We start from the raw sequence: 24,442 nt of genomic DNA, 5'->3' as shown, positions 1-24,442 counted from the left end.
CACCCCTAAATTCTTCCTCGCCTACCCTTACCCCACAGTCTCTATAACAACTGTTTCTAACTAGCTTTTCTCCTAAAGGGGTGTGAATTACAATTTCTTCCTCTAATGGTGACAAGTTTCTATCAGCAATTGATGCAAATGTGGTGCTCACATAAGACCTATCTGAGCCAGAATCTATCAAAACATAAGCATCTTTATCAAATAAAGACATAGTACCTGTCACTGCTCCAGGTCGAACTTGTGCCTCATCTTCCGTCACAGCGAAAACTCTTGTCGAGGTATGAGTCTGTGGTCTCGAAGGTGGATGTGCCGGGGTATTACTCTCCACACCGGACCGTATGGCCACTCCCTGTCTCGGTGGCAACTCAGAAGAATCTCTCCTCTGTATATCAGTGCGAGCTGGTGAAGATGATGCAACTACCGTGGCTCGTCCTAACCGTGGGCAATTACTCCTAATATGACCCGTCTGTCCACATTGGAAACATCTTGTTGGCTCTCTACATAGCCCACTATGATAATTCTCACAATTTTTGCATTTGTCAAAACCTCCGAAACTCTTCTCAGAACCAGTCATAGCAGATCTGCTAAACCTCGAAGGTCTCTGTTGTGATGGTGGAAATGGAGGTCGAGGAGATATCAACAAAACAGAAGTAGTGCTCCCTGAAGTCGCTAAGTCCTTGCCTCTTTTTACTGGCTGACTAGAAGACATACCAAGATTCTTCCTTTTTGCAAACTCAATCCGAATCTTTCTATTGTCAGTCGCGAGCTTCTCAGCTCGTAAAGCCATCTGTACCACCTCCTTATGCGGCTCCCTACCAGTCACTGTCATCCGCTCTCTAATCTCATTACGAAGCCCTTCCTCGAAATAACTGGCCTGATCCTGCTTAGATTTCACCAGATCCGGCACATATAACATTAACTCGTTAAAATGAGTCTCGTACTCCTATACAGTTAGATTCCCATGTTTCAAACTCAAAAATTCTCTCTTCTTTTCTTTCTGATGAAAATAAGTGAAATACTGACCATCGAATTCCCTGAGAAAATCAGACCACGTCTGAGGAGTAGTGGAACGGGACTTCACTGAATTCCACCAAGTACGAGCTCTCTTATCTAATAATCTCGTAGCCACCATCAGCTTCATGTCGTCGTCTAATCTCATATCAGAGAGAGTCTCTGAAACCTGATTAATCCAGTCCTTTGCCACAGTGGCATCCAACTCACTCGTGAAAGACACACAACCGAGCTGTCTAGCCTCCTTTAGCTTCTTGGAAATGGATACATCTTGTACCGGTGGTGGAACTAAAGGAGTAACTGGTGGTACTATAGGTGGAACTTAACCAGTCGGAGCTCCACCAGCCATTACGGTAAAAAAAGCTGCCAATGCCTGTGCTGCCTCAGTAGGCATGGTGGGAATATCCGTAGGTGGCGGAGGAGGTAGAGGATGTGGAGGACTATCGGCCTGCTCAGCAGTAGGTGCTGCCCGAATGGTAGACACAGCCGATTCTTCCCCTACTGCATCTAGCTGACGACGTTGGGAACGACCTTTTCCCCTCCCAACCGATCTAGTGAGAGGTGGGTGTCCGCGTTGAGGAGGCATAATAATCTATAAGAGAAAAAGAACAAGCTTAGGGAACTTTAGGCTCTATATGAAAATGCATGCATTCTATTCAACCTAACTTAACTTAATCCAGGGCCACACTGATATTGTAATTTTTTTAAAACCACTTTAAAACCAAAAACTCTTATCTTTAAAATCAAAAGCTCTTATCTTTAAAACCAAAAGCTCTGATACGAATAGAATTGTCACGACCCGGAACCTCCTTCAGGCCCATGACAATCGTCGCAAAGTCCCTGATTGACACTCATTATCCGGAATGCCAACCGAAACCCCGCAAGGCTTACATATCAGTTTCTTTCCTTTCCTGTGAGCAATTGTTGTTAAATATCGAGTTTTTAGAGAATATACACTATTTTAGATCAAAAACAATCAAAATAAAATTTTTGCCACACAGGGTATTTTGGTCATTTTTTTTTCAAAAATTTCGAAACTGGCTAAAATGTAATATACAAGTACAAAACACATAATTCATATTCAAAATGAGTTTAAAAGTCTAAAATCTTCATTTAAAACGAAATTACGGTTATTTGAAAATAATAAGAAAATAAAAGAAATATTAAGGAAAATATTCTATTTTCTTCTAAAACAATATTTATAGAGTTATACGTGAATAAATTTTATAGCGTAAAAGCTAAATAAATTTATACATACTGAAATACAGTAAGCCAAAATATTTAATTTAATTTACAATAACAAGAGGGCCCCCGAATAAACAAAAGTAAAGAGGACTGTGAACCTACGGTTTGAAAAATGCAGATCCAATGGTAGTCCTCGATGAGATCAGCTATCTACAGTCTATACTGAACCTGAAATGGGTGGAAAGGAGTTGGGTGAGATTTTGTAATCCCAATGAGTAAACAGACATTATCATAAATATCTAAAGGCGAGTAAAATGGAGGCAAGTTTAAACAAAAAATTTCAACCCATTTCATAATGTTTTCAATTTATTTCTTAAACCATAAAATATTTGTAATTTACTAAAACAATTGTTAAGGCTTATGTCTTTTATTAAAACAAGGCTCAAGCCAAAACTAATCATCGGGGATACCTTGGCCGAGGCATCTAACCGAGTCCGTCAATGGTGTTAAAATATTCACACGTGAAACACATTTTTATTTTTAAAACAAGTCGTCCCTTGGCGTTGGCCGAGTTACACATTCACGTGGGGGTTCAACGTGAAGTGAGCTCTAATACTACCCCGGGAGTTACCCTCCTCGCCTCTACAACCGAAGTAACTATATAACTGGGTTTACCGTGCCCCTCTAATAGGCAGTCCACGGAAACCCGTCACTACAGTGACTAACCCACCAATTTTAATAAAATTTCGACAGTATAACGTGGCTTTTATTTATTTATCCAGCCTGCATAGTAAAACAACTTACATAAATTTCCCAATGCATTCACAAAATATAGCCACATATACTCATTTCTCATAAGCCATTCCTAGGAAAATATATATTTTTCAAGTCAATTTGTAGCCTCCAATTACTCAATTTCATAATCAATACAATATATTTTTATTTGTCACATTTATTCCTAAAACATCAAAAATCCCGTTTTAATCTCGTTCTCATTTCATAAAATACATAAAGGGCATTTAAAAATAAACTCTAGATAATTTACAATAATAATAAGTTTACTCACCATTTGTACAAACTAAAAGCTTTCTAATCGCCCCGATCATTACTCGTCGGGTACAACTTCTTTGCCTTTTTCGGAAGGCTCTCCTCCTAGACACATTACAAAAATTTACACAATTCATCACATTGATGCTAAATCACTATATAATTAACTTAAATCCTATACTAATGCATGGTATGAAATGCAATAGCCTAAAACGGCTTAAACACGGTATTAACCTATTTTTGGCACTTTGCTCGATAAATTGCTAACGCGCTCCATTTTAGCTCTAAATCATCTCATTCTCTCTCCAACATTTCTAACCATTAAATATCAGCCAATAACTTTCTAAAAACAACAAAATCAGCTCACTCCCTTCCTTGGAAAATTCGGCCAAAAATGGGACATTAAGTCGGTTAATTTTCTACTTTGTTTTTCTATCACGTTTAATCGTTTTTCATCATTTTCTCTTCATTTTCCTTAGAATAAAATCAATTCATCATCATTGTACAGCATTGAGCATCCAGCCAAGAGTGGGTATTGTGAAAATTCAATGATTTCTTGCCCAATTTAATTTCTAAACACATTTAACTAACTAAAACTATCAATTTAACTAAAAATCAAAACCTAAAAATTTCAATTTCTCTCCCCTAGAATTTCGTCCAGCCCTTGATATCACTTTTTGATCTCTCTCCTCAAGCATGCTAAATGGAAATAAAGGCATAGGAAAGGTAGAAATCAAGTTAATCAAAAAATCTTACCGTTAGACGCGTAAACGGTCGAAAACCGTAAATTTCCCTTTGAATTTTCTTGTTTCTCTTTGGTTTTTCTTTTTTTCTTCCTTTCCTCTCTATTTCCTCTCTTGTTCTTCCTTATGGCCGGCCAGCACTTAAAATTTGGGTTTAAATGGGCTGACTTTTCATTAAAATAATATTATATCATTAAAAAAATGCCACATGTCACTTTCCCATTGGCCCATTTTTAAAATTCCATCCATTTGTTTCCAAATTTTCACCATACACTTGTCTCATATATTCATAGCTTAGATAAAATTCTCAGACTCATCCAAAGTCTCGGTGGAGTAATTTTTTAAATTTACACTTTTGCCCCCGTAAAAGTCAAAAATTACATTTTTGCCCCAAAATTGAAAAATTGCCCATAGACATATTTTTCATCCCTTATACTCATACCATTCTCCAATTTGTCAAATTTGATCTAAATTCTCTCAAAATCTCAAATTTTGTCCGTGGGTGGCAACATTACGATTTTGCCCCTACACTCCAAAAATCACCAGAATTAAACTTTTTCACTTCCTATCATTAAATTATACTCCAAATAGTTAATCTTGATCAAAATTTTCACTCCATGATATTATCTTAGGTGGCAAAATGACGATTTTACCCTTGAATATCAAAATTTCTAATTTTACCCCAAATGAACCCTCGAACTCCGAACAATCATTTTTAGTCATTCCTGGACTATAAAATATTAAATTTCATCCTACAATTCCTATTTGAACTAGTTCGAGGTTAAATCAATTTAAGTGTACCGTTAGGTACAATATCGAGTTTCGTCTATTCTTAGGTGCTTGTCTAGCGTAATAACATGCTACTCAATGCATGTATGTCATGACATGTATTTATAGGGTCGGGTTTTACATGATAACCGTATAATTTATTTGCCTTAAGAGCAAGCAACACATGAGTATTTCATTAGATTGAAAAAACTTTTGGTTTTTTAGTGAATGATCATATTAATTTCAATAATTTCTCGCATCATTATTGATCCAAGATGGTTTAACTAGTCATACCAAACTTTAAAACCATTAGTAAACTTCTAGTTTACTATAGGTGTCAATTATTCTAATATTTGTAAAGTAAAATCCATAGAATAGAACGAGTAATTTTTTTTTTCAACACACACTTCTTACTCGAAACAATAGATGTAATATAGAGGTATTAATTGTTTCTTTCATTTGTTGTCTTAATGTGATATTCATTCAGATGAATATATTTAAAACTTAATAAATTTCTTTGAGACATTGAAAATAATATATCCTCTATTATAAACTTTGCTCCTTAAGGTAGTAAAATATTGGCTCTTTCGGAGCCTTCAATTAATCTTGTTCTACTAAATATTGCATTGATATTGGTTTTTCCCGTTATCAAGTGGGAAAATATTTTTTGTCTTTTAATATAGTGTATGTTGTAGCAATGTCTACCAGGCATATATTTACATCATAGATCTTGGATCCAACAAGATGAATATCCATATTTTTCTTCAATAAAAAAAAAAGATATATACAATGAGAAACTTACAAGTTAACATTAAAAAAACATTAAATACATAATTAAAACATATAATAAGAACATATTAAAGTATCTTCATAATATAGTTTTTTTTCTTTTTTTTATAATATAGTTATACTAAAATATATCAATTACTAATAAGCTTATTTTCATATATTTTCATTACCAATTAAATGACGAATTCTTTTTCAGGACAAGAAAATTAACAATGGATATTTTTATTACCAATCATATAATCAATTCCTTTTTCAAGGTGGACAAACATCTTAATGTGCTACATCAACTTGACCATGGTTAAAATCATCACAAGAAGTTTTAGGTTTCAATGATGTTTGATAAAATTCAAGATGTATAACAGGTATATGACCAATGATCTTTCATGTCACATCAATGATAATACATTTTTCATATTCTTTTTATTTTTTTCTTTTCATTATTCATCAACTTCTGGTGGATTGAAAGTATTCATCCACTTTTGGTAAGTTACAAGTATCCATCCACTTTTGGTGGGTGATCCATTTCTGGTAAATTATCCATTTTTAGTGGGTTAGTGGGTTAAGGGATCCATCTACTTTTAATGAAAAAAATTATCCATCCACTTCTGGTGGTTAAATTATTCTTAAATTTTGATGGTAAAATTATCTATCTGCTTCTAGTGGTGAAATTATTCTTAGAATTAAAATAGCGATAGTGTAAATTATTATAACGATTATAATGATGTTGCATTCACTTTAAGAAATGGATGGATTTATTACTATGACCATAATTTTCAAATGATGTTGCATTCACTTCAAGGAATGGACAGATTTATAATTTTTTATTATTAACTCATTTGTCGCATTCACTTCAGGGAATGAACATTCATGATTTTACATTAATAGCTATATAATAGCAAATTCCCTTTTCAATCAAGGGATAAAATATAATATGATAGCAAAATTCATATTAAGGTTGATTTTTATGAAATGAATATACTAAAGAGATATCAAAGTCACTTGATTTGTTACAACAACAAATTAAACACCAACCATTGAAATCCTTTATAGCTTGGAAATGATGGAAACAAAATAATACCAAAACTAGAGAGATTAGAGAATCGTGCTGATAATGTGTCATGAAATAAATCTTAAAAGAGCAATTATAAGAGAAAAATAAGAGAAAGTATTTAGAGGAAAAAAGTTTGAAGTGTGTATTTACATATGAAGTGAATGACTTATTTATAGGCAAATAATCCCTTATTTTGATAGAATTTACAAATAAATATAATACTAAGGGATTAGATAGAATAAATCATAATATTGATCTAATCTAATTTACATCCAAATCTAGATATAGATAATCTAAATAGATATTCATAAAAATAATCATAACAAAATAAAATTTATATAATACGATTATTAGCCTGATAATACATTTGATTTTGCATGGGAAGAGTAACAACATTAATAAGGGTACAGGGTATCTATACTATATATAAAAAGGAGTAAGCTTGTTTCTACAGCTGTATAAGGTATGACCTTAACTTATAACAAATAAATAATCAAAAGCTAAGTTCACTGCCATCTCCATGTAGTTTTGTCTGTAACACTTCTGAACAGATTTGCCCCATCATTTGGTAGAATGACATGAGGCTAGATACATGTTCTGTTGACATCTTTCCCATCAACCTTTTTGCTACAACTTCTTTCCCTTTGATTGATTTCATTTTATCAAAGTAGGAAGATGAATTCCTCACTGTTGCACCTACTTCCATTAGCCTAACCTCTTCTTGGAAAGTCAAAGTTGCATTGGACATTTCGGACTGCAAATAATAGATAAAAAAGAAAGAAAAAAAAACTCCATCAGCTAATTCATCAATTGATCTTTGTAAGCAACAAAAGGTTTATTGAATTTGTTTCTTGTGGCACCTTAAGAAATTTAGCCTCATCTAGCACTGTAAATTGTTTTGATGGACGAAGTGAGAACTTCGAGCAATTATTTTCCTCTTCTTCATTTCTTGATTGAGCTGTACTGGTTTTGAAAAGCTTCTTCTGATATGCAATAGCTGCTCCCACAAATTCCTGAAGAGGTCGTTTCATAAAATTAAGTTTATACATTTCTCCATATCTTCAGTGTCTGATCATGAGAAAATTTATATCATATTACCTTATAAGCAGTTGCACAGCCTGGATAATCAAATTCTTCTGAACCCGGAAGTCGCATTCGCTCGGGATGAAACTGTAGACCGATCAGAAACTTACCTTCCTGAGGATTATATGCTTCTGGGTCATAGAATCCCTCAATCAAACCATCAGGTGCAAAAGCCATAGGGACAAAGCGTCTAGCCAATTGTTTAACTCCTTGATGATGATAACTATTCACAAAAATCTCCATAGTTTTCTTGTTCATCGATTTCTTAAACCAATGATAAAGTGGGGTATTTTCCACCAACTTTATCACATGCCGATGTCCGTCATAGTTGTCATAGTTCATGTGGCTAACACTTTGAACTTCAGGAAATTTCTGAGGCAGCTCTTTCCCTATATCTTGATAGAGGGTTCCCCCACATGCCACATTTAAAATCTGTGAACCCCTGCAAATTCCAAAATATGGTATATTCCTTTCAAGGCAAAGCTTTGCAAGTTTTAGTTCAATAGAGTCTTTTTCTTTGTCAATGGCAGTGTCACCAGCATGCATTTTCTTGATTTCTTCTAACTCTTCCGCTGAAAGGCTAGATGTTTCGGTTTCATATAGAGAAGGGTCAATGTCCTCTCCTTCACATAGAAGAACTCCATGGAACGGCTTGAAGCTATCTAACAAGTTATCAAGCCCTGAAACTCGTGGAACAATGACAGGAACTGCTCCATATCCTACTATTAGATCAAGATGATATTCACCTGTGCAAAAAGAAAGCAGTGTTCTCATGTTGTTAGTTAACATAGCCTCAGGAAACTGGAATCAAAATGAAAATTCAGAGCTGGAGAACATTACCGATGAAATCAACAAACTTGTTCTTGCGAACAGTTCTTCTAGAGACTATTAGAACGCGAGGAGGGAGACTAGCCATGACGGGGACGAAGAGAAAATGCTAATCTTTCAAGGATAGCTAGATAGATTGAAAATTATATGAAAGTGCTTGGCAATAATTGTTTCCTCTCCTATTTATAGACTATGCAACCCGAATGGAAATCCCCTGCCCCTAGTTAGTGCCCCATTGGTGCCCCTTCTTTAATTTAATGCCAAGTGCCTTTTAAGTTCTAGTTGAATGATAAAAGCTAGGTAACGGTGTTAAACCTTGAAGGTACTAGGTTAGCTAATAGTGTTATAAAACTCTCACCGCTTGTTGCTGTACTTTTGGAATACCTCGAGCTGGCCAACGAGACACTGCTTTTACAATCGGGAAACTCCTTTTCCACGACAACATTGTTGCTTAGAGAAAACAAAGAAGGATCGAATTATTGGAAAAGATAATCTAGATTTGGTCGTTTATAGCACTAGGAATTAAAGGCTGATGGAAATCCTTAAAGAAAAATTGGGTCTTGATTCTGAAAATGTGACTTACCTAAAAAGCAGAAACAAGGGAGGTCACCTTCCATGTTACAACATATATGGTGCTTTGAGGAACAAGCAAATGCTCTAGAAAATACTTGGTTCAAAAGAAAATTCCAAAAGTTCTTAAGATAGAGAGTTCAATGCATCAGTCATGATCAAGAACATGTTATTAAGGAATGAAACAGATCCTTTATAGCAAATAAAAAAAATGAAAGGAGAAAAAGATTCAAAATACTATTATTTATTTCAAGAAAATTGATGAGAAAAAAATAAAAAAAAGGTGTGGCATCCTTTGCACGAGACCCACATTTAAAGACCCATAAATAAATTTGGTTAATTTCCTAAATCCTTTAAAGATCACGTTTTACAGTAACCCTTCATTTTATTGTCTAAATTTCTACAAAATATGAATTTTCTTGTCTATTTTTAATTTATTTTTCATTGTTAATTTTACTAGGAAAATAAATGAGAAACGACGATGACAGAACGATGATAATGAAGCAAAATAGCCTCCATAAATGACCAAATCTGGGTTCTCTCTTCCAACAATCTAATCCTTCTTTGTTTTCTATAAGCAGCAACGTTATCATTGAAAAGGAGTTTCCTGATCGTAAAAGCAATGCCTCTTTAGCTAGCCTGAGGTATTACAACAGCCCAATGACTAGCGGCGAGGGTTTTATATATAATACTATTAGTTAGCCTAGTACCGTTTAGTTCTACCACCGTTAAGTAACTTTTATCATTCAAGGACACTTGGCATTAAATTAAAGAAGGGGTACCAATGGGGGCACTAGTTAGGGGCAGGAGATTTCCATTTGCTAAATAGTGAATGGAAATCCCCTGCCCCTAATTAGTGCCCCCATTGGTGTGAGAGTTTTATAACACTATTAGCTAACCTAGTACCTTTAAGGTTTAACACCGTTACCTAACTTTTATCATTCAATGAAAACTTAAAAGGCACTTGGTATTAAATTAAAGAAGGGGCACCAATGGGGGCACTAACTAGGGGCAGGGGATTTCCATACTTAACACCGTTACCTAACTTTTATCATTCAATTAAAACTTAAAAGGCACTTAGCATTAAATTAAAGAAGGGGAACCAATAGGGGCACTAACTAGGGGCAGGGGATTCCCATTCCTATTTGGCACATGCATGTGGTGGTGTGCTAGCCCTGATACGTCTCACATTTGGAAAATTTTAAATGACATTTGGGCCAAATCTTAGGTCATGTCTCGCCCGAAATAGTTTGAAACCGATAGTAATATATATTTTTTTTATAAGCCTGATAATAATATATTAAAGTTACATTTTTATTAGTGCATATAATTTTCATAACTACATTTTAATTATAATGGTAATACTGATAAAAATTTGTACAAGGCATTCAAATTTAAAAGTGTTACAAAAAATATATAAAAAATGTTACTAAAAGTATTTTAAATAATATATTTTAAAAATACATAATATTTAAAAAAATTTAAACTATTCAAAAAAATTTAAATAATTTTTTATTCTTTTATTGCATTTAATCAAGTTTTTATATTTTTATTTTGAATCAAATAGGTCCTTATAACTAATGGTTGATTAACTTTTATTAGTTAAAACGTTTTTTGTCATTTTATGTCATATAATGCTGATATTGTAGCTAAGGGTGTGTAAATGCAAATCTAACTGAAAAATCAAACCGAATTGAAGTGAGTTCGGTTTTTTCGATTCAATTAATTTGGTTCTTCAGGTAGTTCGGTTAGGGTAGTTTCAGTTATAAATTTTCTTAATCGAACTAACCGAATTTGAATAAGGGTATAATGGGATTTTCGAATAGGAAATAAATAATAACCTATTTGTTGTCATTTTTATTCATGTTTTTTAATTATTTGTTGTTTGTATGAGTATCCATCTTATTTATTCTAATTGTTTATCATCATTTTTAATATTTTTGTAGTATTGATTTATAAAAAAAAGCAACATAAATAAATATATACAAATTTATTTATAACCCTAATTGATTTTTGAAAACCGAACTGAACTAACCAAATTAATTTGGTTTCGGTTAGTTTGGTTATTTATAAAATTTGGTTCGGTTTCAATTATTTTTAAACATGAGTTCAGTTAATTTGGTTATTAGATATCGAAAATTGAACTAACTGAAATAACTGTTTGCTCTACCCTAATTGCAGCATTAAGCTCGCCTTCACTATCACCTCCATTTTCTTTTGTTTATACCATGATTTGATATTTCGTTATAACTTTAAAGAGATGTCAGTTTTGATGTTGTCTGCATGATTTGGTATTTCGTTATAACTTTAAAGAGATGTCGGTTTTGATGTTGTCTACATGATTTGGTATTTCGTTATAACTTTAAAGCGATGTTGGTTTTGATGTTGTCCGCATGATTTGTTATAACTTTAAAGAAGAAGCTCTTGTTGCTGTGAGGTTAATATTATTATTACTAAAGGTAAACTTGTGCGTTGCACACGACCCGATGCAGCCCACCCAGCAAACATATCACAACTCTCCTCCTCTAGGGTCCACATTAAGAGTCGTATTGAAAACCTTGTTCAAGCTTCACAATCCCTCTTAAAACCTCCACCTGACCAAATGTGAAAGTCTCGTTGAAACTTCTTTTTATATATAGTATAATTTTTTTTTTCTCAATCAAATCTGGTCATTCATTAATAGATAGTGAAGTATACATCTTCTTAAGGGTTCATTTTAAAAATACACCTCATATATAAGGTGTTTTTGAAAATAGTTTTCTCTATAATTTTGACTATTTTTAGCCAAGAGAAATTAATTTTGGATAAAATTACCCTTAATAAAACTGACCCATATATTTAGATTCGTGCCTCAAACCGACTCATATCCTTTGACCTTTACTCACCAGACCATTCATTTTTAGAATATTCCTTGTCAGAAAGAAAAACTTGTAAGCATTTTGAGCATTTTGATGTTGGTATTTCGTTATAACTTTAAAGAGATGTTGGTTTTGATGTTGTCCGCATGATTTGTTATAACTTTAAAGAAGAAGCTCTTGTTGCTGTGAGGTTAATATTATTATTACTAAAGGTAAACTTGTGCGTTGCACACGACCCGCCCAACTTATACTTCTCAAGATGCAACCCACCCATCAAACATATCACAACTTTCCTCCTCTAGGGTCCACATTAAGAGTCATATTGAAAGCCTTGTTCAAGCTTCACAATCCCTCTTAAAACCTCCACATGACCAAATGTGAAAGTCTCATTGAAACTTCCTTTTATATATAGTATAAATTTTTTTTCTTAGTCAAATCTGGTCATTCATTAATAGATAGTGAAGTATACATCTTCTTAAGGGTTCGTTTTAAAAATACACCTCATATATAAGGTGTTTTTGAAAATAGTGTTCTCTATAATTTTAACTATTTTTAGCCAAGAGAAATTAATTTTGGACAAAATTACCTTTAATAAAACCGACCCATATATTTAGATCCACACCTTAAACCGACTCATATCCTTTGACCTTTACTCACCAGACCATTCATTTCTAGAGTATTCCTTGTCAGAAAGAAAAACTTGTAAGCATTTTAAGCATTTTGATGTTGGTATTTCGTTATAACTTTAAAGAGATATTGGATTTGATGCTGTCCACATGATTTGTTATAACTTTAAAGAAGAAGCTCTTGTTGCTGTGAGGTTAATATTATTATTACTAAAGGTAAACTTGTGCGTTGCACACAACCCGCCCAACTTATACTTCTCAGGATGCAGCCCACCCATCAAACATATCACAACTCTCCTCCTCTAGGGTCCACGTTAAGAGTCGTATTGAAAGCCTTGTTCAAGCTTCACAATCCGTCTTAAAACCTCCATGTGACCAAATGTGAAAGTCTCGTTGAAACTTCCTTTTATGTATAGTATAATTTTTTTTTCTTAGTCAAATTTGATCATTCATTAATAGATAGTGAAGTATACATCTTTTTAAGGATTCATTTTAAAAATACACCCATATATAAGGTGTTTTTGAAAATAGTTTTCTCTATAATTTTAACTATTTTTAGTCAAGAAAAATTAATTTTGAAAAAAATTACCCTTAATGAAACCGACCCATATATTTAGATCCGCGCCTCAAACCGACTCATATCCTTTGACCTTTACTCACCAGACCATTCACTTCTAGAGTATTTCTTGTCAGAAAGAATAACTTGTAAGCATTTTGAGTAGTTTGGAGTGATTTTTGATACACGAAGAAAAACTTTTAAACATTTTGAGCATTTTAAGTATTTTGGAGTGATTTTTGATACATTAAGAAAAACCTTTAAGAATTTTAAGCATTCTTTCTCAAATAAGCACATTCGTTGATTATATTATTAAATGGAATATGGTATGTTATTTGAAGTTATTGATTTTGTTAAATGGAATTCAATAGTTTTAGTGGTTTTTAAGCATTGCGTAAATGGTTTTTAGGTATTGCGTAACTAATTTTTAGGTATTGCGTGACTAATTTTTAAGTATTGCGTGACTAGTTGATAGGTATTGCATGATTAGTTAGTGAGGCATTGTGTGACTAGTTTTTCAACACTGTGTGACTTAGGCATTACCTAAAAATCAGTCACACAATGCCTACAACCTAGTCACGCAATGCCTAAAAATCAGTCGCGTAATGCCTAAAAACCAGTCATACAATGTCTAAAAACTAGAGACGCAACGATTAAGTCACGCAATACTTAAAAACCAATATCACAATACTTAAAAACCAATGACATAATGTCCAAAAACCAGTAATGCAATACCTAATAACTAATTCATTTGCTTGCTCGTAATCAATTTTAAATTACCCAAATCATACAGTGTTCTAATTTACAGATATGTCTAATCAATTTCAATCCCTCAACTTTGGAGTTCTATGAATATAAACCAATAAATCCAAGAACCTAAAACATATATCTTAATACCATCTCTACTCTTTGGGATTGCAAGAAAGAGCTGGATGGTGAGACAGACAATATTTGGTAAGAGTGAGAAATTTAGATTTAATTTTAAAATTTTTATCTGGATGATGGAATAGAGAAAACCGAAATCATTTTAATTTGTCTGAAATTGTTTAAAGGGTATTGTTGTCAAGCATGTCAAAAATTGACTAAAAATAGTTAAAATTATAGTGAGTAATATTTTTAAATTGGACTTATGAAAAATATTATCTCTCATAATTTTCTCTCTTCTTAAATATAGCCAAGAAAAGAAAGAAGCCAAGGCTGCTGTACGAAATAGCACCATCCGGCTAGCCATTGGCATCCATAGACCCGAACAAGGCCTCAACTAACAAGAAAAACACACACACACACGCCAGATTCTGACTCTCACATACAATCTAGATACAGAAATAAATAAAAGGCCATAACTGATAAAGAAACCTCCTCCAAAAATAGCCGACAGCAGTGCCGAAAAAATCTCCATTCAATTGTAAAAAAATCACCCATTATAGCAACTGAGCAGAGTTGGGCACCCAATCAAAACAACCATGACAACAGAATCTACCACCAAGGAAAAACACTTCATTATGATCAACACCAAACCTGGCTAGTGAAGTCTGCCATAGTATTAACCTCCTTGAAAAAAAAATGACTTAATGTGACGCTCCCCATAGTATAGGTTGTCAATTTCATTAAGTATACGCCATAGTTTTCATGGTCTTCCTCTTCCGTTTGTTTTCACACCCAAGAGATAGCAACAATGGAGTCTGACACAACAACGAAGTTCTAAATCCACTCACTGCACTGTTATCCTTTCCTGTAACATAATCAACTCCACCATATTCATTTGGATAAGCTTCCTTACCACACGTGTTTAAATGCAGCTTCCCAAACCACGCCCGTTGGATGAAGTTGTCCTCGTAGCCGTAGCTTTTACTTGTAATGGTGTTCAAAACTTTAAAGCCATAGCTTCGTCATCTGTTCTCGACCAAAGATCGTAAGACATTGATTACAACCAGCAGTTACAGGCCATTTTCAATGCCTAATGCAGATAGACGAATGCAACAAGTTAGCTACCAAACCATTGCACCGTTAATACGTTGTCTAATAATTATGATTGGTTGAGATTTTAATTTCATAAAGTCATTGACTTAATTCTCTTATTTCTAGAAGTTTGCAAAGAGGTCTTTTGCCGCTTTGAGTTAGGCTGCCATTTGGTTTTGTAGGGCAGAGACACCTTAAGAGCAAGTGTACATAACTCTGTTTATCCAAAACCAGGAGTCTTTTATGCCATTAAAAGTCTTAAGTCAGACAGGCTTAAGACTGATTTTGGCATGCTGGCTGTATCGATTTAATGAAAACAAAGCTCTCCAGAAAAAAAAAAAAAAAACTCTTACTATCTCTCGTGTATCCTTCAATAATTTTTTTTTCATATTCACATTAACAATGTTAATTTATATAAAACAGTTGTCGATTTAACATCTTCAAACTCAAAATATAAGATATGCAAAAACTGGTTCAAGATAGTAATACTTAAAAATTAATAATACCACAAAATTTTTAGATGACTTTAATAAATAAAAATAATACACACCTTTGGAATTTCTTATAAATAGGGTGTATAATGTACTTAGATATGTATTTACTTGAAGTTTTCTTCAAGCTTATGCTTTCTTCCTAAATTTTCAGTTGTCACATATTTACTTTACAAAGTGAAATGAGAACTGGTAATGTACATGCATGTCTAATCCCTGAACAAGGAAACAAATTTTAGCCATATATTAATACTATAAATGCAAATATATATAACTCCATAGGGCCAAAAACTATCGTTTATTGAATCAGATTGTTAGAGTATTACTATATATCCAAGGTAGAAACATATTTTTAGGCCCAATTCGAGGAAAAAATGGAAAAGAAACAATCTTAGCTTAGCAAACAATTTGTATAAAGTTATAAAACAATTGAAACTGGAACTGCCAGAAAACACAAGATTAAACCTAATTAAAAGTAATGCCTCCGGTGGATGGAATAATTAAATTTGTGTAAAGTTAGGAAAAATTATAAAATCATGTCACACTAGCTTATTACTATACAAATTAACAAGAGTTAATTGGTAAATAATTTGTGGATTTCATTTTAGGACTTAATGGGTCATTTTGATACGTTTAAGACTATATTGCATATTATGATGAAGTTAGAAGTAAAACTATATTTATCGCTTCTATGAGTAAATTACTAGTTATTCCATTCTATTAGAACTTGAGATTAATTAATATCTGGAAAAATTTGAAGCAAATGCCCCAAGAAACGAGGGAAACGGCAGTGAAACACTCAAAAAATGTCTATAAAAAATTCAATTTAAAGTATTTAAAGATAGGTGGATAGTGGTTCAACCGTGTCCATGTGACTTTTCAAAAAAAAAAAAACTGTGTCCATCTGAAGGACGATCTTTTAATAATGAGAAAGTCACAGTTGATGAAATCAAATTCCCTTTCTATACCTGGAGGAGTAATAATTGATTGATATAGCTTACTATCACCTTTGCTTTTTCTTATATAGCTTCAGCCAACGAATGGAAGAGATGGAAAAAGGGACCATTTTATTTTTACTCTTAAAAAATAAGTTATTTTTAAAAATAATTATTTTTTTAATTTTAATTATTTATAATCAAGAGAAAAATTTTTTGAATAAAATTGTTTTTAATGAAATCTCTTTATACTCAAATTACACGATATGTAATTTGAGTCAACTTAGAAATGGCAACTAGAGTAGCTCCACCAAGAAGAAGTGTAGCCGCAGCTGCAGGCATGAGGAGGAGGAGAACAACAAGCAATGCGGCCTACGGAGGGATTGCCGGGACTATGCTTCAATTTTACACAGATGATGGAGTAGGGCTCAGGATCACCCCAAATGTCATGCTTGTCATGAGCATTGATTTCATTGCTTTTGTTGCTATTCTCCATATCATGGGCAAGTTGTACTTTGTTTGTAAAGAGGCTTGAAAAGGGTATTAACATTAGCAAAATTAAGTTCCAATTTGCTGATTTTCAATTGTGCTCTAATGGATTCAATTTCTCTCTCCTTTTTTATAATATCAGTATATTTTAATTTTTTTACCTAAAAAAACAAATAAAATAAACAAAAACTTAATTATCCAAATTAAAGGATTTTGAATAATATCTTTTTATCTAAATTCATTTCATCTGTTAAATAATTTTTCAATACATATTCATATTCTTGTCAAATTCCTTTTTGATTCTAGATGTGAAAGTATTTAACTTCAAAAGTTTATGTCTCGGTGAAATACAACGATAGAGAACAAGTTACATGCTATGTTTAAAAAAATAATGTTACAGTTGAAAAAAACTTGTTACACGTTTTAATTCCAAGAGTTTATATTGCAGTGAAATACAAAAGAACAAGTTATACGTCATATTTAATAACAAAAAAGAAAAACAAAACAACATTGCAACCTAAGCAGATGTTACATGCTTCAGCAGAAGATGTTACACACCAAAACTTTAGTAGCAAATGTTATACGTCAAGATCAAAACTTTAGCACCAAATGTTACATGCCAAGGGCAAAGTTTTATCACTAGATATTACACATCAAAGCCAAAGTAGAAGATGTTACACACCAAAACTTCAACGGTAAATGTTACGCGCCAAGGTCAAAGCTTTAGTACCAAATGTTACATGCCAAGACCAAAGCTTGAGCACCAAATGTTACACGCACCAAAGCCAAAGTGAAAAATTTTACATGCCAAGGTCAAAGCTTCAGTACCAGATGTTACATGTCAAGACCAAAACTTTAGCATCAAGCGTTGCACACCAAAGCATGAATCACTTTGTTACATGCTAAGGCATATTCTACCAGACTTGAATAACTAAAAAACTCAACACCAATAAATCCAAGAACCTGTTATTACTAACCATGCCATGCTTTTTAGTCTGTAGATAGACGATAAGGTTTTGTGAATGTAAACTAATAAATCTAAGAATATGTTATTACTTTTCATATTATACTCTTTGATTTGTAAATCAATAACGATTTGGCAAAATGACGAGAGATATAAAGACATGATCATGGTGGTAAAATTAGAGAGAGCTAGATGACGAGAGAGAAAAATAAAGAGCACAGTAGAATGGGGAGTACAACAAACGAATGATGGGAGAGAAAAATTAAGAGTATTTAATTTGTTTGAAATAGTTTTAAGCACATTTTATCATCTTATAACGAATTTTGACTAAGAACAGTTAAATTCATTTTGATGATGACTTTTAAAATCGTTTTATCAAGAGGGTTATTCCTCATAATTTTCTCATGAAAAAATCATGTGCTTCTTAAACATGGACTGTGTATTATGTGTTCAGTAGTAAAACATTAACTTCATAGCTATTATCCATTTTAAATTGTTTTTATTAATTGGGATAGATTAGAGTTATTTTTAATTAATTTAATATACCTAGTCTATCATCTTGGAATATAGACATTCAATTCAAATAGAAACTAGTTGTTCAACAAAAAGTATTTGTTCTTTTTCACAATTTCCCAAATCATCAAGTGCCCTGAAACGGTGACAAGTTAAATATAGGAAGGTGATAACATAGGATTTTAAGGTTGTCGAATGTTAGTTGCTTTAAAGAAAAGGATAGTTATGAACCTTTATATTTTCTAATATATATATCTAAGAAAGGAAAGAGGGAGTCATGGAGGGAAGCGTTGTTTTTTTCTGCTCCATTTGTATTTCTTTTTTATGAATTTTTTATTTCATAATATAAATATCTTTTTCTGAAAAAAAAAATGTGTAGAAAAACATGATAGAAGAAATGAGGGCTATAGTTGAAAATTGTTTCACGGTAAAATATAAAATAAATTGAGACTAATGTATCTCGCACTAAATTAATTTAAAAGTGATTTGAACGGCACAACTTCTAGGGACCATAATGAAAATTGTGGTGTCCATTTTTTTAATATTTTTTCTTTAACATGCATGGACCGTCCATTCATTCGCTTTCAAATGTCACATGATATATCTCATCTATTTATTTGACGAAAATTATTCTATACATTGATATTAAAATTTTTAAATTTTACAAACAAGATTAGAGGACTTGTCATATGTCCATTGGATTATATTTACAAAAATTAATCTATTTATATAATGATTAAATGAACACTTGATTGGTATAACAAAACTAAAAAGAGAAGAAAAAACTTGACAATTATTGTGAAAAATATATGTTTGTATGTTTAAAAACTCCACAACGTTATATATAATAATAATATATTTTATCTATCAATCAATTTCTTAACCAGATTGATAAACTATTGTAAAATAGCTTGTATAATAGTACAATAATAATATAATACTACTGAAAAATTAAAGCACGTGTTAAGATAGATAAATTTATAGAGTTTATGCTAATCAATTTTTTTAACAAATTTTAACATTTTATTACCTAATCATATGTTTTTTTAAAAATCGATAGTTTATTGAGATCTCACAAGCTAGTGTGTCATCATAAATCTTGAATCACGATGATGGAAGACTTCTAGTAACATAAGAAGACTAGCTTTGTAGCCCAATTTTCCCCTCCATTTTTCCATCTTGAAGTTCCCCTATTTGGCACCCAATTTTTCCTATTTTATTCGGCACAAAGTGCTCCATTTCTATTTCTCAACCAATCTCCTGTTTTGTTCCCTTAGGACTATTCTTCACAAGGCTTTGCCCATCATCAATTTCTTGATTTGGGTATTCGTCTTCAGATATAATCTCTGAACCTTTAAGTTCTCGGCCCAGACCCTTTCCTTTAATTTTAGAACTACCCATATCATTACTCTTATTGAATTCATTTCCTAATTTATGTTGAATTGGGCTTGGCCTTTTTAACTCACTTCCCTTCAGCGGGCTCCACTTTAAATTCCATCTTTTCTTGTCTTGGGCTTGGAGTAATAAAGGCCACCTCATCATCCATGGATCCCACTTGACCCCCCGTTTGACCACCGACTTGCTTTTTCTTCTTGCTTTTGTGAACACGTCTTTTGCCCACTCTTCTTCTCTGTTTTCATCATTCAATAAACCACTCGCAGGTCTCGCCTTGGACCCACCCAAATCCCTCATATTTCTTTCTTTCCCACTGACCCTATCAGCTTTCGGTTCGTTTTTACTTGACCTGCAGCCTCCCTTGTCAGTCATCTGCTTTTGTAATTTCTTGTCCCTTGTTTCCGCTGCATTGTCCCCCTGTTCTAGCTTTAATTTGAAAAGGTCTGAAGTGGCCAGCTTGTCTAAACCTCGATTTTGATCGCCACGGTTAATGGTTAACCTGTCTCGCTCACTTTCCATTACCGTCATCCTTTCTCTTTCATCCTTTCTCTTTCCTCATCGTGGCTTCCTCCCTTCCTTTCCATCGACAGCCATCTAACCTCTTTTGCCATTATTATCTCGTTGCCTTTGCCGTAGCATTCAAGTGGGCAACAACCTTCCAAACCTTCTATGCTCATTACAATGGTGAATGTTTTTCCTTCAACTTCAACAAAAGCTTTGCTTGGGATGTGAGCTTTAGATTTTGCTTTAATCAGCATGAAGGCCTAATCAAATCTTTCACTTGTAAAGGTTCTCTTATCCACCCCCACAAAATCACCCCAACATTCACCAGTGGCCCTGAAAGTATTTGGGTGCCAAACCTGTACTGGAACCTCATGATGTTTGGTGCAAACTCCTTTCTCCCTTTTCTGGGCAGAAGCTAAAGAAGTCACATTCACGGACCAAGTGGCCAAAACCTCCATGTAGTGTTCCAAGGTAGCCTCCATATATTCCCGTTCATCAAAAATAAGTAAGACGTTCATTACATCAAGGAGTCTAACCTGTGCTTCAAGTCCTTCCTTGGCAAGTTCCCTTCGAATAACAGCATATGATGTCGCCCTTCTAAGTCTCCTAACTACGCATGACTTAACGCACACCATTTTCTCATCCGGGATGATGGTTTTGATTGACACGAATTGGTTACCTTTGTGCTGTCCTCTTTCCTTCTCATAGAGCGTCTATGGTTTGGGAAACTTTGCCTTCTCTTCTGGGTTCCTTGAGATGTGCTCATTTAAATTCTTCCTTGTTCCCTCCCCTGTTCAAATTGGTACACCAGTGACCCCTTCTTTAAATGATCTACCATCATTTCTCATCTTCTCAAGTACTGGCAGAACCTTTGTTTGCTTTGTTTAACCATTAAAAGTCCTATTATAATCGAGGAATCCTCATGAAGAGAAGGTATTGCCTAATCATATGCTTACCTTACTTATCTTTAAGTCTCATTTTTTTCTTATAAAAAAAAATTCATGCATGTAATGTCACTATAATTATATAGTTACCCACGTAGTGAATCTTGAAAGATATGAGTCCAATGGTATAGTGTTTGGAGAATTGCATAGATGGTCAGTGAAGGGTTGAGTAGATTTTGATTATCACTTGTTACAACTTCATATTTCTAACTCAATAGTTATATTTATCAGGTGAGAGGAGAATTTACTTACAAGTTCAAAATCTCTTTTGATGTGGGATACATCACACACAGACACATATATATATCATTAAACAAATACTTATGTGTGTATGTATATAAACATCTACATTTCCACACAAAGATAAGTATATGTATAAATCCAAGGTGAGAAAATGGACTATTGAGGACTATCCGATATCTGGAAACTGTTTTGCCTACAGATTGGGCAAGGAAAGCTTTGGTAGGGATTCTGACTTTCTTATGATATGTCAATGGGCTTTATGGTTAGGTCCTGTGTCTTCTGAAATGGTCCTGTGTTGGTTCTTTGTTCTATGACTTCCCCTGTTTTCCGAGCTTCCTCTGAAAATTTATGTGTTGGCAGTTCATTGAAACCATTGGATTGCTTTGTCTTCCAGCTTGGTAAGCTTCAGCTGTGCTTTGCTTTTTGGATTCTGGGTTGGTCTGTTGTTTATATTGCTCGAAAGAGTTGGGAACGGTAAGGCACGATAAGGAGGGCCTTCTGACTAATGATCTTTCTAATGCGCTAGTTTTTTGATGCGTGATGAGGTTCATTAAAGCGCTTTTTGAATTTCTGGGTGCGTCTGTTGTTTGCCCCGGATGTTTGAGTGGTGCTCTGATGGACGGACCTTTTTTTTTTTTTTTAACCATGCTGCGTATCTGTACAGAATACATTTTAGTAACTAGTCCAATCAAATAAATAATAAATTTAAAAATTGACATTTAACATTTTTAGTAATATTAATATCATACGTTCCAATAATGAAACCTAAAAAATTGCCAACAAATTTAATTGATTGTCACATATTCATTTAACAAAAAATAAGTCAATATTAAATAAAATTATTGACATGTAATAAATGGATATATACGTGACAATCAGTTAAACATATTTTTACAATTTCAATGTTTCATAGATGATGTATGAAAAAAATAATTATCATATGTATATAGTTGCAAATCTTTTTGTGGTTCCCAAGCCATAATTTGAATCCATACTTCCATCGCTAATTTTATGAAAATCTAAAATGCTGGTATTATTGAATTACAGCTTGACTCACTAAAATGTTCTAAAATGGAAAATATAAAAGTGTTTGACAATTTGATAATTGAACCACTCATAACAAAAAATATAATTAAATGTTATAAATTTGTTATTTATTTTATCAAACACTATTTGGGAATTGTTAAATAAACCCAAAAAGGAACAAAAATAGCTCTATATATTTGTCCTGAAATAAGGAGAAGAGTACTTAAGTTGATCGGACGTGATTCACAGATGGCTATCCATCAGGTGATCGAGTCTTACAATTGCAGATGGCTGATGGCTCGTGAAACAACTGGTGGTCCAGGCAACGGTGGTTGTGTATTTCATGGAGAAACATCAAATCATAATTCACAACATAGAATGTAAATACCAAATATCATTCTTATATTATTAATAAAGACTCTAGACTATATATGAGCTTTTTCCACTTTATACAAGTAGGAATATTGCCCTCATCTCATCATTATTCGCTTATTTAGAACACTACTTTCGAGGCTCGAGCTACACAATCTTATGCTGCCAACACATGCTATAATTAAGCAAGGTTTTTAACACTGAGGGTATGTCACGCCGCAAGTGCTAGCAACCTTTCTGGCGTTGGGATTGTTAACAAACTGCTTGAGATTGGGGTTCTGAAGGTACCCGCAAAGGCATGGCTTCTGCTCCCTCAGCTTGCTGCAACAAGTGGTTGAGGGAGGCGACGACGACGTGATAGCCGGCAAGCATGAGGTGAGCTCCGAGGGGCTGCAATTCACTGCCTCCACCGTGCGTGTTTCACCTGAAAGCAGCACCACCACCAGTGCCACCACACACAAGGCAACAACCGAAACCACCTTCATTTTCTCCCACCAAAGTGCTAATACTCGTGAAAATACAATAAAGAAAGCTAATGGTGTTTGGTGCATTTTGAGAATGAGCTTCGGCCCAATTTATAGAGGATGGAAATGGTAACTGCTGAGACTTTAGGGCATGATTTACGGGTGTCAGTGACTCAAGCTTTCCGGGTTTAAAGATCCTTTGTGGAATTGAAGAAGGTGGACCCCACATCTACAAATCTTGAAGTGGACGGACATGTGTTAAAATGATGCCACGTGTACTATTTCTTGCCTAAGAGACCAGCACGGTCGGTAGAAATCAAAAACATAAATAATGATATTATGTGTAAATAATATAAAATTAAAAGACAAAGATTTAATGTCTATTGATTTGGATATTTTAAGTGCATGTTTGGCTTAATTTTTTTTTAATCTATGTATTTTTTAAAAGTAAAAGTCAGGTCAAATATATTTTTTTGATAAGCTTTTAAAAAAAATAATTTTTTAAGAACAAAATTTAAAAAAAAAGAGTTTAAATATAATTTTCTCTTCTTTTAAAAACATATTAATTTTCAATAAATACTCATCTCTTAATTAATCTCCCTCTCCTCTCCTTCATTTTACAAATTATCATTTTTCAACATAAATAATGATTTCTCTCTTTTCTACCTCTCTTTACAAAAATCAATAAAAAAACAAAAGACCTAACAACAAAATATCCAAATTTAGAATTTTTTTTGTTCTTAAAAAGATTAAGAGAAAAAAAATTTAAAATTCAAAACTGCATTCAAATACTATTTAAAGATTTTTTCTCTTTTTCACCAAAAAGGATTTTAATATTAAATATATCGTTTTCTCTTTTCTCTTCTTTTTTGAGAATTGAAGTATTATGATCCGATTGCTTGTTAAATCAACAAAAATCTAATACTATTACTACTATACAAGTTTGAAAATTATTTTTTTTTATTGATTTTTTTATTTTAACATCTGAAATTATATACAAACTTGAAGCATTACATTATCGCTTATTA

The 24,442-nt window shown here is 33.2% G+C and overlaps 2 protein-coding genes and 1 pseudogene across 2 annotated transcripts; 1 reads left to right on the top strand and 2 right to left on the bottom strand.

Moving 5' to 3' along the window:
* Positions 1-6,954: 6,954 nt before the first annotated feature.
* Positions 6,955-8,650, bottom strand: LOC18602002 (putative glutamine amidotransferase GAT1_2.1). The gene is made up of 4 exons (XM_018118873.2): positions 8,518-8,650; positions 7,693-8,423; positions 7,455-7,607; positions 6,955-7,348 (listed from the first exon to the last, which is right to left on the bottom strand). Exons 1-4 carry the CDS (start codon positions 8,591-8,593, stop codon positions 7,088-7,090), a joined length of 1,221 nt encoding a protein of 406 aa, XP_017974362.1. The 5' UTR covers positions 8,594-8,650; the 3' UTR covers positions 6,955-7,087.
* Positions 8,651-16,789: 8,139 nt separating this feature from the next.
* Positions 16,790-17,035, top strand: LOC148763247 (protein transport protein Sec61 subunit beta pseudogene; annotated as a pseudogene).
* Positions 17,036-22,959: 5,924 nt separating this feature from the next.
* Positions 22,960-23,550, bottom strand: LOC18601999 (non-specific lipid-transfer protein 2). Its single transcript, XM_007033131.3, has one exon. The coding sequence runs from the start codon at positions 23,499-23,501 to the stop codon at positions 23,145-23,147; it is 357 nt and encodes a 118-aa protein (XP_007033193.2). The 5' UTR covers positions 23,502-23,550; the 3' UTR covers positions 22,960-23,144.
* Between the last annotated feature and the right edge of the window lie 892 nt (positions 23,551-24,442).

The sequence above is a fragment of the Theobroma cacao genome, chromosome 4, assembly GCF_053813885.1.
Source record: "Theobroma cacao isolate CCN51 chromosome 4, ASM5381388v1, whole genome shotgun sequence".
In the NCBI taxonomy this organism is placed as follows: domain Eukaryota; kingdom Viridiplantae; phylum Streptophyta; class Magnoliopsida; order Malvales; family Malvaceae; genus Theobroma; species Theobroma cacao.
Note: the sequence above shows the minus strand (reverse complement) of the source record. Positions and strands in the feature narration are given on the sequence as shown.

Bases quoted from the DNA above. Each gene is read 5' to 3' on its own strand.
- LOC18601999 (XM_007033131.3), bottom strand. From the start codon at position 23,501: ATGCACCAAACACCATTAGCTTTCTTTATTGTATTTTCACGAGTATTA.
- LOC18602002 (XM_018118873.2), bottom strand. From the start codon at position 8,593: ATGGCTAGTCTCCCTCCTCGCGTTCTAATAGTCTCTAGAAGAACTGTT. The intron at 8,424-8,517 runs GTAATGTTCTCC...CTTTTTGCACAG, and splicing joins CAAGTTTGTTGATTTCATCG to GTGAATATCATCTTGATCTA. The intron at 7,349-7,454 runs GTGCCACAAGAA...TATTATTTGCAG, and splicing joins ATGAGGCTAAATTTCTTAAG to TCCGAAATGTCCAATGCAAC.